The sequence below is a fragment of the Argiope bruennichi genome, chromosome 4, assembly GCF_947563725.1.
Source record: "Argiope bruennichi chromosome 4, qqArgBrue1.1, whole genome shotgun sequence".
Taxonomy (NCBI): Eukaryota; Metazoa; Arthropoda; class Arachnida; order Araneae; family Araneidae; genus Argiope; species Argiope bruennichi.
The window spans coordinates 142,702,881-142,718,335 of NC_079154.1; the positions used below are offsets into that span (position 1 = coordinate 142,702,881).

At 34.5% G+C, this 15,455-nt stretch overlaps 1 protein-coding gene across 1 annotated transcript in view; it reads right to left on the reverse strand.

The window, feature by feature from the left end:
* Positions 1 to 2,492: 2,492 nt before the first annotated feature.
* Positions 2,493 to 15,455, reverse strand: part of LOC129965449 (cytochrome P450 3A8-like) — a 31,195-nt gene continuing 18,232 nt past the window's right edge. The window contains exons 9-14 of the mRNA XM_056079321.1: positions 14,929 to 15,085; positions 12,979 to 13,142; positions 11,941 to 12,029; positions 7,474 to 7,617; positions 4,646 to 4,808; positions 2,493 to 2,707 (exon numbers count right to left, since the gene is read on the reverse strand). Of these exons, the coding sequence (XP_055935296.1) occupies positions 2,612 to 2,707; positions 4,646 to 4,808; positions 7,474 to 7,617; positions 11,941 to 12,029; positions 12,979 to 13,142; positions 14,929 to 15,085 (813 nt within the window). The 3' untranslated portion in view covers positions 2,493 to 2,611. The remainder of the gene's footprint in view (positions 2,708 to 4,645; positions 4,809 to 7,473; positions 7,618 to 11,940; positions 12,030 to 12,978; positions 13,143 to 14,928; positions 15,086 to 15,455) is intronic.

Below are 15,455 nucleotides of genomic sequence, written 5' to 3' on the forward strand. Positions count from 1 at the left end.
TGGGAAAATTTTAATCAGTCTAGAATAAACAGCTCTCCTTGCATTTTCATCTATTCGTCAATCTTTCAGCTGCAATAATGTGGCGTTTTCTCGCTTTATTTCGAGATAAGCGGCAGTTCACCTCTCTCAAAGTCAGCCTTATCCCTACCAAAAAGTCTTCAAACCGAATGTTTGAACTCTCTACAAATCGTATCTTTTACACTTCGAATTTTTGGCATTGCTCTGCTTTACATTTTCAAACTACACGGCTTTTTCCAAACAAGTTTTATTTATTTTTTTGGTATCAAAGTTTTGTATTTTCATTACTGTTTGTTTTGTATGTTTATTTGTGCGTTAAATTGTTTCCATGCTTTTTTTTACTCATTCTCTTCTTCAGATAATTTTTTTTTCTTCCTTTTACATCTTTTTTTTTTTTTTTTGTATTTCTTTTGGTTTTTCTCTTCAGCTTATATATTTTTAAAAAAACTCTGATTTTTTAAAACGGTTTTTATTTTTTTAATAAAATTTTCTAATCAACTGCTGAGCATTTCCTTTTCTTTTCATTTGAAGCGAATTAATAATAAACATAAAAGTTAAATTCTGAACCCAATTGCAATTTATTATGATAGTTTAGGGAAAATTAAATGTTATGTGCATTAAAAGATTGAAAATCTAATTTTTTAAAAATTTATAAGTACTTTCTTCTCTTTTATCTTATCCTTTCTTTTCCTTCTTTCACTTGTCGTATTATTTAGTTTTATTAAACGGTATTTACTCCTATCTTGCCGTTTGCCTGGTTTCTGTTTTTGTTTTGACTGTTTCTGTCATAAGCCTTTTTGTAATTCTGTATCTTCAGAGTTCTTGTTATCAACAAGTTTCTGTCAACTTTTGTAACAAACAAGAGCAGTCCAGCTTCATGAATATCTTTCTGATGAATCTTCCCTCTTTTTTTTAATTTTAAACAATTAAATTTCGACGCCGGTTAAGGTTGCGAGAACCAAGAAAGAATTATCCTCAGAGTCATGAATTGTTTTCCACTTCTTTGCTTAAATAGTCTTAAATTTAGAGTTGCAAGGGATGGAGTCTTGTTATGTTATGTCGTAGAGAGAAAGAGTACTCACTTCTTCATATCAATTATTTTTTTTTTCTTTCATGGCGTGTTGAAATAGGCCTAAAGTCGCGTGCAATTCGCAAAGAAAAATATAAAGAATGTATTGCACTTAACTTCTCATTACTTCTCAAAACGAGGCCAATTATAATTTGTGGGCGAAAATATTTAATATTTTTTTAGCAATTTCATGTTAGTTTTTGATTGCATGTCTTATGTAGAATAGACATGCAACAAAATTTTCCAATTAGCAAAGATAGATACTCCAGACGCGTTCTGAAGAGATGGTAGAAGTGCTCGGATCCCTGAGAAGAAGTCTTAAAATCCTTCACCACTCGAAAGCCGAGACACTACCCCAAAAATATAGAGAGTCGCAGAGAAAAAAAAGAAGAATCAAAGTTAGTATTAATGTATCTAAATGATTATTAGCTAGCCGAAATAATAAACTTTCTTAAATCATTTCCGATTTTTCCTGTCATAATGTTTTAATCAATAAAAACTAATTTAGTTAATTTATAATTTTTTTTATTTATAAATATTTAGTAGAATTTAAAAGTTAGTGTCAGTGACAATGACAACCCTTCATTAGGAAGAAGGTTATTGAATGTATTCTCTTAGCAAGCCTTATACAAAAACTGGCAAAGCGATAACAATTTAGCAATTAATTGTTCGCTGAGGTTGGGCCGGTCGTCAAATATTTTATTCTCAGCAAAACATAAATGTGAATAAAATTTCCTCAAAAGCTCTAAAATCAGCAAACTATCGATTTTAGGGCTTTTGCAATCTACTAACAACTAAATAGACTTCTATCTCAGGTATTCTGAGTCACTATGACCAATCGAAGATGTCACTCTTCCCTCTTATCAAAGTCAGTAAAAGTTTTATGTCAAAGAATCCTTAGGAGAAGAAAAAGCAAAAATTTTATGAATCGATTTGGGCGTATATGCTCGAACAATTAAAATTAGAACCATTTTATAAACAGAAAGACGAAATCGACTTTTTAAAAATAAAATTTAAGCAGAATTAAAGTTTTGCCCTATTGACAATGTTCGGAAATACATTTTTTTTTCCTGCGAATTCCTCTTTTCCATCTCGTCAATGGTTCCCTTTACCAAATTTCATTCCTTTTGTTCAATTGAGCTACATACGAATCTCAGTAATTACAGTCTACTTACAACTCTATATCCAGTAATATATATATATATATATATATATATATATATATATATATATATATATATATATATATATATATATATATATATATATATATATATATATATATATATATATATATATATATATATATATATATATATATATATATATATATATATATATTTTGTTATCAAACGAATCAATATGTGTTTTATGTAAGAATAATTTTTACTTTAATTTAGTTTAACAATATAATACTTTATTATGCAGATATATATACATATATAAGTAAAAAGTAATCTTTATCAGAATTTCTTTGTATTAAATATATATTTCTTTAATGTGCAGTAATTGTTAAAGATCATTCTATTTGAGAACAGGAGCGTTTGGTCTCTCCTCCATCGCAATGAGTACTTCCTTCGGTTGTAAAACTCCCTGCCCGATGAAAAATTCCAGAGGTACCTGAAACAGATTGAGAAGACTTGACTTACTGAAAGATGGCATAACTATGTTTCCGAGTTTAAATGAATAAAAATTAATAAATATTCAGGATAAGATCAGTTTAGTTTGATTTCTTGGAATATAAACCAAGCGACAAAAAACACTTGTCTTATAATAAGTAAAGTCCATAATTAAATTGAAACCAGCTAAATATCTGTTTTCATTTTGATTTATAAAATAACTTCGCGAGAAATGAAAGCCGTCATCCACTTTCATCGGGCAGTTCGGCAGTTTGAAACTGTTTGATCTTTATTCATTGTACCATGCATTTTAATAGATATGATAAGATATGTGATACCATGTCTTATTTCCAAAAGGGATTTAAAAGAGAGAAAAGTCTTCTGCTGAATTTCTTGTTTCAATGCTTCATATACAAAATTTCTCCCAAAAATTTATCTCATACTCTACAATAAAAGAGAGGCCGCGGTGGCCTGTTGGTAAGGTCTAGGCTTCGGAACTGACGGGTTTCAAGTTCGAGACCCGATTCCGCCGAAGAACCATCGTGTAAGCTTGTCTGGTGAACGCTAAATCCGTCGGAGCCAAACGTCCTCCCGCTGGTGTGGTGTGGGAGCTCAGAGAGGGCGGATGCCAGCTCAGGTATCACCCTCGTCATCTAACCACAGTTCACCATTACGCAAGTCCGTCCCAAAATAGCCCTACCGCTGCTTTAAAACGGGCCGTTAACTAAACGAAACTGCAATAAAAGTGTTATCCCTCTCCCATTGACCTTGAGTAATGCCTTCCATGGCCTCGGCGGACGATCCAGCACTTTAACTGATTCTATAGCGATCCTATGTATTTCGAATGCTATTTTACCAGCCAGCTGACACTAAAATTTGGCACGAAACTACGGCTTTAGTTAAAAGATCTCGTACAGGCTGACTTCAAAACTTGATATCATTGACATTTCAGTGGCTAAACCTACGCATCCAATTTTATTTATCTAGCTCTTTACGTTTTGAAATGATCGACTTGACTCGCTGTTTTTACAGCCGGACACAGATTTGTGCGGGCTCTCCTCGGAACGGATTCCGTCCAGAATTGGATGGAAATCGACACTTTCAGTTTGAAACGTACGCCAGATTTTATCCTTCTAACTCAATGGGTTTGTGTGTGTGTGTGTGTGTGTGTGTGTGTGTGTGTGTGTGTGTGTGTGTGTGTGTGTGTGTGTGTGTGTGTGTGCGTGCGTGCGTGCGTGCGTGCGTGTGTGTGTGTGTGTGTGTGTGTGTGTGTGTGTGTGTGTGTGTGTGTGTGTGTGTGTTATCGTGTTCACAGGCAGACAGACAAGTGGACGGACATGAAAAAAAGACATAATGCCAAAAATGTGCTTTTCGAATTCAGGGAGGTATGAAACATGGAGATTCTTCAAAAGCACGATTTCGAATTTTTGGATGATCATGACACTTTGCCTTCGTTTTATATACGAGAGAGAGTAACTACATGTCTAACTCGTGCCTCGTATTACAGAATTTGATATTTAAATTTGCAATGAATCAGAGTATCTATTAAAAACTTATCCAGACAACTTTAGTATCTCAGGTGTTCTTTATACCGAAATATGAATTCCAAAAACAGTTCAAAAATGGGCAAATTTCATTGCTGTTGTGTCAAACAATTGCATTTCTTATTTACCACAATACTTCCTTGATGCAAAACACTTGCTGTCAAAAAGTAATATATTGTATGTGATTTTGACAAGTTATCATATACTAGTGGCACAAATATAATCATTGTTTCACTAAAATGCTATACATTTTTGCTGCGAATAGTTTTTGGCGCATGAAATTTTAATGTCATTGCGAGATTCAGAGGTCGCAAACTTTTAAAATCGTAGTCTAAAGATAAAATCTAAAAGGAGAAGAAAGACAAATTGATTATTGACAGGCTGAATGGGCATACCTTCGTTTGAGGACACGTGTTGATCTTGAAGTTGAGAACGGTGTACGCCAGGCAGACTTTCAGCTCTATGAGGGCGAATCGCATGGCGACGCAGTTCCTGGGGCCAGCTCCGAAGGGCAAATACGCGAACGGGTCGCGTTTCGTCCTTTCTTCCTCAACCCATCTGTAAAAAAAAAAAAAAAAAAAAAAATGAAGAATTGAATTCCAAACTATTCTTTAACGAAATAGTTACTCAAAAGTCATTTTTGAATTCATCCACGGGTAAAGTACATAATCAGCAGGAATGTCCAATTCCAACACCCCACCCCACCCACCATTCCACCGCAAATATCTGTTATACGGTGGAACACAGTTTGAAGTCCCCATGACATACCAAATTTTATTTATCTTGATGGTTGCGTTTTTAATTTTTCACATACGAAGTATAGAGAAAGTACTATAATCTTCAAAAAATTCGATCTCGGGATTATGACGCGTTTCAGATCTCTGAGTGCGAAGAACACATTTTTAGAAAATGTCTGTCTATCTGGAGTAAAGACAATTCAAAAATATTTTGAGATAGATGAATGAAATCAGTAAATAATATATGACACCAATTGAAAGATTTCAATCCATTTTTGAGCCATTCAGAAGGGCTACGTCAGTCTGGATGTTCGAATATATATTAACGCGATAAATACAAAATGAAGAGAGCTAGATAGATAAAATTCGGTGCACAGATTTAACATCTATAGTGTAGGCATTTACAAAATAAATGTTGAGGCAAATCCAACGAGGGAATGTGCCTCAGTCGATCAGTGCTTTCAGAAGTAAGTGATGCAAACGCAATGATTTAAATATAGGAAATTTGGTATGTGGTTTTGTGACTGCAATTCCAGCCGGTTCCGCCGAAAGACGCGTCTAAGATACGAATCGCTTTTATTGGAGAGAAAAGGTTTGGGGGGGGGGGAGGAGACCACTTGTTGAGTTCGTGTGCGTGAGAGAGTGTTTCGGCCAGAATTTGATGCTAATCTGCAATAAAACTCCAAATTCATTTCTCTTGCTGAGCATTTGTCAACGTTCTTTAGATTATTATTTCGTTGTCAATATTATTTCGAGTCTGCTGTTATAATAAATCGGATTTTTCTTTTAGTCCTTTAGTATAAGAAAATATGGGGGAGGGGGGATCAGACCTTCAAAAATTTATTATTTAGATATTTTAACTGTTATTTCTGTTTTTTTAATGATGTTTCTAACAATTTTTTCGAGAACTATTTTCGGAAAGTTAAAAAAAAAACCCATAAAACTGTTCTTTCTTACATTGCGCGCAATGATGAATTTTTTTCCATTAAATTTAGCATTCTTTGAACATTTCGTTCTAAGCACTTAATGTTTAAATGCTTCGTTCCAAAAGCTAATTTAGAATTTGCTTTTGTAACTTTTTCTGCAAAAAAAATTTCAGTTTTTTTTTAGTTTTTTTTTTTATCTTTTTTTTTTATATATATATTTTACTTTTGTCAAATAACAAAAGAGAAACTTTAAATATTGGGTTAGCAACTAAGTAATTTCGGATTTCACTCATAGATGGCTTCAGTTGAATTTTTAGGTTTGCAGACGTAGTACAAATGTAAAACACATTTTGTTATTTGATAGTTGGCAATTCAGCTGTCAATTAGTAAAAAAAGTTTTGTGTAAAAAAAGAAAAACGCATCGCAAGCTCATAAAAAGTTATGTGCTGTTTATAGTGACGAAGCCTTAAAAGAATGGCAGTGTCAAAATTGGTTTGCCAAATTTCGTTCTGGTGATTTTTCACTCAAAGATGAAAAACGCTCTGGTCGTCCAGTTGAAGTTGATGACGACCTAATCAAAGCAATAATCGATTCGGATCGTCACAGTACAACACGTGAGATTGCAGAGAAGCTTCATGTATCACATACATGCATTGAAAATCACTTAAAACAACTTGGCTATGTTCAAAAACTCGATACATGGGTTTCTCACGAACTGAAAGAAACACATTTAACGCAACGCATTAACAGCTGCGATTTGCTAAAGAAACGTAATTAAAATGATCCATTTTTAAAACGACTGATAACTGGCGATGAAAAATGGGTTGTTTACAACAATATCAAGCGGAAAAGATCATGGAGCAGGCCAGGTGAAGCAACTCAAACAACATCAAAAGCTAATATTCATCAAAAGAAGGTTTTGTTATCAGTTTGGTGGGATTACAAAGGAATTGTCTACTTTGAACTCTTACAACCCAACCGAACGATCAATTCTGATGTCTACATTGAACAACTAACGAAATTAAACAATGCAGTTGAAGAAAAGCGGCCCGAATTGACAAATCGAAAAGGTGTTGTATTCCATCGTGGCAATGCAAGGCCACACACATCTTTGGTCACTCGGCAAAAATTATTGAAGCTTGGTTGGGATGTTTTGCCACATCCACCATATAGTCCTGACCTTGCACCATCTGATTATTTTTTACTTTATCTTTACAAAACTCCTTGAATGGTAAAAATTTCAATAATGATGATGATGTCAAATCGTACCCGATTCAGTTTTTTGCTAATAAAAACCAGAAGTTTTATGAACGTGAGATTATGATGCTGCCTGAAAGATGGCAAAAGGTCATTGTTCAAAATGGGCAATACATTACAGAATAAAGTTATTTAGTTCCATAAAAAAATTGTCTTTAATTTTCTAAAAAAAATCCGCAATTACTTAGTTGCCAACCCAATATTAATGAGTTTTGAATTTATTAGAGTTCTAACTTTTGGAAAAGCCAAGCTGATCATCAAATGCGGCTAGTTTATTCATGTTTATCAAAGGAAGTTAGTTACCTGTCAGGATCGAATTTGTCGGGATCGGGGAAAACGTCGGGGTCTCTGTGCATTGCGTAGATAGGGATGGTGACGATCGTTCCTTTCGGGATGGTGATGCCGGTATCTCCCAGTTCGTAGTCTTCGAAGGCCATCCTCTCAGATCTACGAAAAAGAAACAGTGACGAAATGTTGTTTCATTTCTACTAATAACAAGGCAGATTGAGAGCGTGATTTGGCACTTTACAAAGAAAACCACTGGACCTAGAGCTAGACAATTTAATATAAGGACACGCTAGAGAAAAACACCTCTGACCTTTTTGATTTTAATCAATTCTACACGGAACTTTGGAGATTCCCTTTAATAACTTCGGGAAATATCATAGCTCACAAAAAGTTTTTATAACTTCCAAAAATTCGTCCATTTATCTTTACTAATACCAATTCTGTTTGTTGTTTTTAATTTTTTCTCTAATTTTAATAAGTTAAAAAATTTAATCAATTTCCCAACTGTCTATCAGGAAATTCAAATAATTTTCATTATTATTATAAATGTCTTTATTTTTTCTTCCATACTGATAACAAAGAAATATAAATTTAGCTTTAGTTTTAAAAACTACACTTTAGAAACCAGTTAATTTATTTTTATTTTTGTAGTAATTACAGATAAGAATTAACTGCAAAATTAAACATCGATTATAGTTCTTTACTGACCTGAGGCTATTTTCAGCAGTATGATTTAAAATATAAAAATATATAATTGTTCATTTTATTTGCAGTTTTGCTCTTTTACTTTAATGAGCTAATTTTTTTATGGAATCAGTAAACAGAAATTTCCAAAGGCATTGCTAAAGTTCTACAACCTATTCAATATTGCACAAGTATTCATTTATTATTTATATATTTTATGAGCATTCAGCAAGAAAGCCATTGCGTTTGTCGAAGTTCTCACTTCAGATTACGGTTCAAATTTTAGGGTAGATGACAGAATACTGTCAAGCGCATAGTTCTATGAAGATAATATTGTATAGTTTCGAAAAGAGTACATATTTCATGCCTATCAAAATTTGGAATTTAAATACACTTTACTGAGGGACACATTGAAATTAAGCTTCGCATTAACGTTTTAATAGAGATTTTTCGCGTGCAATAACCAACTGATTACTAGCGGTTCTAATGGCAATAAAAGCCAATATGTATCATTTTGGAGTTCTGTGAAACATACCAGTAAACCGAAAATTCCCAAATTTGTAAAAAAAAAGTTTTTACTCTTTTTAAATATATTATATTTAACGAATATTAAGAGCTGCTGTTATTTCTACTCTCATTTTGATCTGTGTACAGTTTGGCAAGATATTTTAAAGCATAGATGCTCAATGCCTAATTTGTAGAACACTTTTATTTTACTTCCTTGGATAAATTAAAAGCATTCACTTTTTTTTTCTTTATCTAAGAAGTCAGTTTTCAAATTCCAGAACAATTTTCCGCAATCATATAACCACTCATTAGCAAGATTTTGATATCAAAATATCATCACATTTAACATTTTTATGTTTAATTTGCTTTGGTCCATTTTTGAGGTAATTCTAGGAATAAATAATTTTACGTTGTGATTTCAGTTTGCTGTACACATTTAAAATGTTTAAGACAATGACTGATCCCGCCGACTGTGAGATCGGTGCTTTAATTCGATTTTTGAATGCAAGGAATGTGAAATTGATTGAAATCTATCGTAAAGTTGAAGATTTTTATGATAGAGGCACGATGAGTGATGGAACGGTGAGAAAGTGGGTTAGAATGTTTAATGAAGGATGAACAAATGTCCACGACTAGGCTCGGAGTGGTCGGCCTTCTGTTGTCAACGATGATCTGGGAAGAAAAGTTGATGAGAAAAATCCATGAGAATAGACGTTTCACAATAACGACGCTTTCAGACGATTTTTCTCTAAATTTCTCGTACTGCTTGGGACAAAATTATTACAGACCGCTTGGGTTATCACAAGGTGTATTCTCGATGAGTTACGAGAATGTTCGCGAAACCACGCGATTTGATAGTGCATTGGCATTTCTCACACGATACAGTGAAGAAGGAGTCATTTTTTTAAACCGAATTGTGATAAGTGATGAAGCGTGGGTGGGTCATGTCACATCAGAATCGAAACAGCAGTCAATGGAGTGGAGACACACTCCTTCTCCGTAAAGAAAGCTCAAAACAACAATGTCTGCATAAAGCAATCCTGTGCACTATGTTATGGGATAGGAAAGGGGTTTTGCTTACTGAATTTCTTGCCAGAGGTGAAACCGTCAATGCGGCTCGATAGTGTGAAACTTTAAGAAAACTACGACATGCAACTCAAAACAAACGGGGAGGAATGCTCAGTAAAGGAATTGTGTTGCTCCATGACAATGCTCGGCCACTTTGCTGCTGCCACTGCTGGTGACACTCAAACGATGGTTCGACAGTTCCGTTGGTTCGATCCCCTGTCGTACAGCCCAGACTTGGCGCTGTCAGACTACCACTTGTTCCTGCATATGAAACGCGAGCTATGCGGCAGGTCGTTTGGATCCGAAGATGAAGTGAAAAAGGCTGTGGAATAGTGGTTATCTTCATTGGCGGGAAGTTTCTATGAAGAAGGTATAGAAAAGCGGATCATCCGCTTCTACAAGTGTTTAAATATGAGCGGAAACTTTGTAGAAAAATAATTGAAGATATATCTTTTCATGTAAAAATAACATCTTTTTTTACAAAATGGTACTTACTTTTCGAATACGAATACGTATGACGAATTTTTTAGTGTACATTTATAAAAAATCTTTTTAAAATGAGGTTTTTTTCCCCATTTTTCAATCATTTTTTCTAAAACAATAAATAAAAATCTTTTTACGGAATATCATTTTACTGCACCATTGTTTGAATCTCGGTGTTCATAAAATAATTTTTTTTAAAATTTACAGAAACTTATTATTTTAATGAAATGGGGCTTCACTATGACTTTATCTTTATGACATTATTATATTTTATTTATGACTTTATCTTTATGACATTATTCATTTATACATTGTATTGATGCATTCACTCCAAAACCTATTTTTATCCACCTACAGTTGGATACTTTTTAAAACAGGTCTCTCATCCCCAGCTCTGTGAATTGATTTTTATTTCATTTGAACAATAGATGAACTTCCTTCTACAGCAATGACCTTCAGCTTATCATGTGGCGAACGGACATTTGCCTTTTCTTATTTCAGATTTTAAGTTTCATTGTTATGTCATTGATACTATCATTCGGATTTATTTTCCAGATATTTTGAGTCATAAAAATGAAAAGAAATTTTAAGTCTTGAAATGGTGATTTTACAACTGTGACTACCACTTTAACCTGTATGTCATAAAAAAATGTATTTTAAAACGAATTAAAATGAAGGCGGAACTAGTACGACAATGAAGTGGATAACATTAAAAAGATAATATTTTAAATTTTTAAATGGTATAAAAATTCTTATGAGGTCATCATTTCGGAAGATATAGCGAATGTGAAATGCAAAATATTTATTTCTTTTTAATTGAAAGTAATGAATTATCTTTAAAAGTCGACATCCATTTGTTTCTGGTTTTGAAGGGGAGAGAATTCTTTCTATTGATCCATTGAATCAATAGGCGAACGCTGCAGCATTCATCCTTCCACCGGCTGATCTAGAATGAGGCTGGCATTCATGGGTCGCAAATATCCGGGGATATCGCACCGGCGGGAGCGGTCTCCCAGAGAAAGCTTCGGTGACGAATGATGAACCTTTGGAAGGGACCCAGGCGAGTGCTTTGGCAATGAATCCCCGGTGAATAGCATCCCAAGAGCCGAGTGTGTATTCTAGATGAGTTTTCCGCCCACTGAATCATACAAGGATTTGACACAGAGCTATACTTGTAGCCACAAAATCAACGATCCAATTTGATATATTTAAGCCATTGTATTTTTGAATGATCGTATTGGCATGTTTCTGAAAGTGCAGATCGACAAAGGGTCAACCACTTGTTGAATGGGGTTCAAGTGTCTTCATCATAGATGTTAAATCCATATACCGAATTTCATCCATACGGCTCTCTTCGTTTTACAGTCACCGTGCCATCTGACATTCGAGCAGTCGAACAAACTTCCTCTGAATGGATTTCATTCAAAATGTGGCAGGAATCTACACATTTGGCCCGTAAGGCCCGCATATCTCATCTCATATCGCGTTTTTGAGATATCTTTGTCACAGACAGACGGGCAGACAGACATAATGCCAAAAACATGTTTTTCAAACTCAAAGATATCTATAATGGAAAGATTTGTCAAAATCTGGGCTTCGAATTTTTGAATGATCACAACATTTTTCCTATACTTCGTATACCAAAAAATAAAAAATAAATGCCTTTTGAAATTTTAGCCTGCTCACTAATGTGCTAAACAAAACACATCCGAGCACAGTCGCTTCCAAGAAATAACTTACCTTATTGCCGGTGGATAAAGACGCAGCGTTTCGGATATGATATTATCTAAATACTTCATATTCTGAAGTGTCTCATAAGTCAATTCTCCCTGAAAAGGAAAAAAAAAATTACCTTAATTCAGTTTGTAAATCATTATTGTCCATTCTAAATAAGTTAAATGAATGCTGCTCGAAACATCATATTCTTATACTATGATTTATATTTTGCAATCGTCGGTAAAGAAAATAAATCAGCCCAATTGTTCATATATACTGTAGCAGCTCTCTCTCTCTCCTTTTTGAATGTTTTTGATATATGTAAGCAATCTTTTTTATTTAAAATTTTTACAATTTTTCACTCAACATTTGCTGAAATTTTTAAATACCACCTACTATCCAAATAATTTCTGAAATATTTTGAAAATTTACAATAGATAGACGGTTTTGTTTTCACTTATTCTAAAGAGAAATATTTCTGTTCTCCCATGAACCAATATCAACATAAGAATGAACAGTCGCAAAAGCAACGCACGACTGCCACAAAGATAGCTATAACAGCAAAGCAGCATAAAGGAAAGAAGAATATGTTAAGACGAGAACTATTGCCAGAACATAACTCTCGGGTCCGATCCGCTCAAATAATATTTGATTGATTCTCCTGTTTAGCCAAGTTTACAGCAATTACGGTCCTTGCAAACAATATCCTACTAAGCCAGTTTAATGTAACCGAATTAGCTTTTTACACATGTGTTTTCGAGCTTCACGAGGTCAAAGGTGGACAATCGTATCATTGTATTTTATCATGAAGTTGACTTTTGTCATGAAAAGAACCAAGATCTGAAAATCAGTTACAGCCTGTCGCAACAATCCCGTTTTTCACCCTTCTCTACGTTAGAGCTCCCATGTTATTATTTCTTGGCTTAGTATTCCAGACTGTATTATAGATTATTGATGGATTTTTCAGTTTCTCAGAAATATACTCTATCAACACAATTTGTCATGTTTAAATGGTCGAGAAACACTAATACTAAAATGGAGCAATGAGAGGGGGATAGTTGCATTTGATTTCTCGACGGCTTCAACCAATTCCTTGTGAACTTTTTCCTGGATGGCGGGATGCAGGGCCAGCAGGTAGGTAGTGAAGGCCAGCACAGAGGACACCCCCTCATAGCCACCAATGAAGAAGACGACGCACTGCGCCACCAACTCGCTCATTGACATATCTAGATGAAAAAATAATCATTTAGAAAATGAATACCAATTTTTTTAAAAAAAAAGTATATTAAATTTTAAATTTTTTTCCATTGAAATCATATATTGCGTTTTGCGTGATTTTGGAATTTTATAATTGATTTTAAAATGACTTCACGATGAACTACATCCGACGACAAACAAAAAAGTGCTGAAAAAAGTGAGTTAATATTGCATTATCATCCAGTTCTGAGCTATACTAACGCAATATAATACTAATGATCAGGAATTATCCTAATGCAAAAAAAAAAATCTTATCGATAAGCCGGAAGGTGAAGTTCGATTCAATTTGCCCAAACCCATAGCAAAAATATAATTTCCCCCCTCCTCCTCTGTTTCACCCTTCATTTCATAAAGTTCAGAGCTTCGAGGGAAGAAGAAAATGCAACGAGGTGATTCATGACTAAAAAAATGAAAAACAGAGTCAAATGGAAAACAATCCATTTCAACTTTGCGAACAACATTTTGGCGGTAGTAATGACGAGATAAGCAAGGGATTCTGAATTTGAATTGGCGAATTCGTACTTTATAGGAAAGCATGTAGGAATAAATGAATGCCCTCTTTCAATTTCGGCCGGAATTTCTAAATCGAATAACAACTTTGCTATCAAGAACCAATCAGAGGTAAAGTCCCAAGAAATGACCTCCAAGAGATTTGTTCGTTGAAGGTGAGAAATAGCTCATTGGAAAAGACACGGTCCATCGGTAAAGACAGTGGCAGTGGAGTCTTCACTGCCACTGCTCAAGCCTGATTGAGATGCCCTCCTTCTTTGCTGTCCCTTAATTATAGTAGAGCAAAGACCACCCATTTATACAGACGGTCAGTACAATTCGAAAGTGGCGCGATGCTCGTGGCAGTGAAAGTGTATGAAAATGAGGTTTGTTGGCAAGTATGGATTAAGTAATCATCCGTACATAACGGGAGCAACTGAGAGGTGCAAAATTTGATCGAGTGCCTAAAATGAGTCATTTCAGATCGTTCATGAAGAATTTTATCTTAAACATTTTTAGGTTGGGTGACCTTGTTGGATAAGAGCAACTATTTATTTAAAGAGTGGCAAATAAGATTCACAATAAATATTTCTCCTTGGTTTGATTCCGAAAGCGAGCTCTTCAAACAAGATCTCCAACGAAAGTAAAAGATTGTAGGAAGTAAGAAATATAGATATAAAGTATTATATCATTGCAATTTAGTCAATAAACTTTGGAAAAATAACTATATTTTTAATAAAATGTGAGTTTTTATTTGCAGTAAAAAATAATATATGTGAACGAAAAGATGAAACATAGATGTTCCGGGCGTCCTTAAAAAAATCCAATTATTTCTTCTTTCTACCCCTCGCAATCAGCCTAAAAAGTTGAAGTAAAATTTTATTGGTTTGAGCTGCACCAATCAGAAAAATTCAACGTGCTTGAGTACAATTGCAAGGTCTAAATATGACATACCCAGTGCGATCTCTCATGAGATTCTGGAGGGGAACCATCAGTGCTACCCTTCGAAAGATTTTTCTCGCTCTCTGAGAAGTGAATCGAGGTTGGAGAGCTGTCAACAATTGCAAGGTTTATGCGGTTTTAGGACGCGACGACATTGGTGTATTGCAGTAAAATGCATTGGAAGCGAGTACAGAAAAAAGCTTTTGCCTCGTTTAATCAGCTATTATTTATTCAGCACAATTAATTGACTTTAATGTTTTCCCCCTCTGTAAGCGGGTATAAGAAAATATGTTTGCTAGTAAAGGTGGTTTTGATACCACTTACTCTTTTTGGAGATGTTCGTGAATACTTGGTGATTGGTGGACACCCCTCCGTAGGGTGACGCGATGTCCTCGCTGTCCTTCTCGTCCTCCACGGGATTCCGATCCTCCTGGAGTTCTTGCGCAGTATCCATCAGAAGTTGAAGGAAATCATTCCTCGTCTATGCAAAGGAGAAATATCAAAATAACATCTTTTGAAACAAAAATAAAGCAAAGCAGAAACGTTATCAATTGACTGCTTGCAAAGAAAATTCGACGCTAAAGAAAGAATGCCATAAAATTTTCATTACCACAAATGAAATAGTTTACAATCGACAGCAATAAATATTTTCTTTCTTTTTTTTTATCTCGAATGCACAGAGAAAAGTCATTTTCAACTCGACCAGATCGATTCATAGTACACAAGAACTTGACGGTGCCACATTTACACATAAGTAAAATCTAACGGTATAGCCCAGATTATTCTCAATACGATCCGCGCTTGCTTCTAGCTTTTAGGGGGACAATCTGCACCTTTCATACGTTATGTGA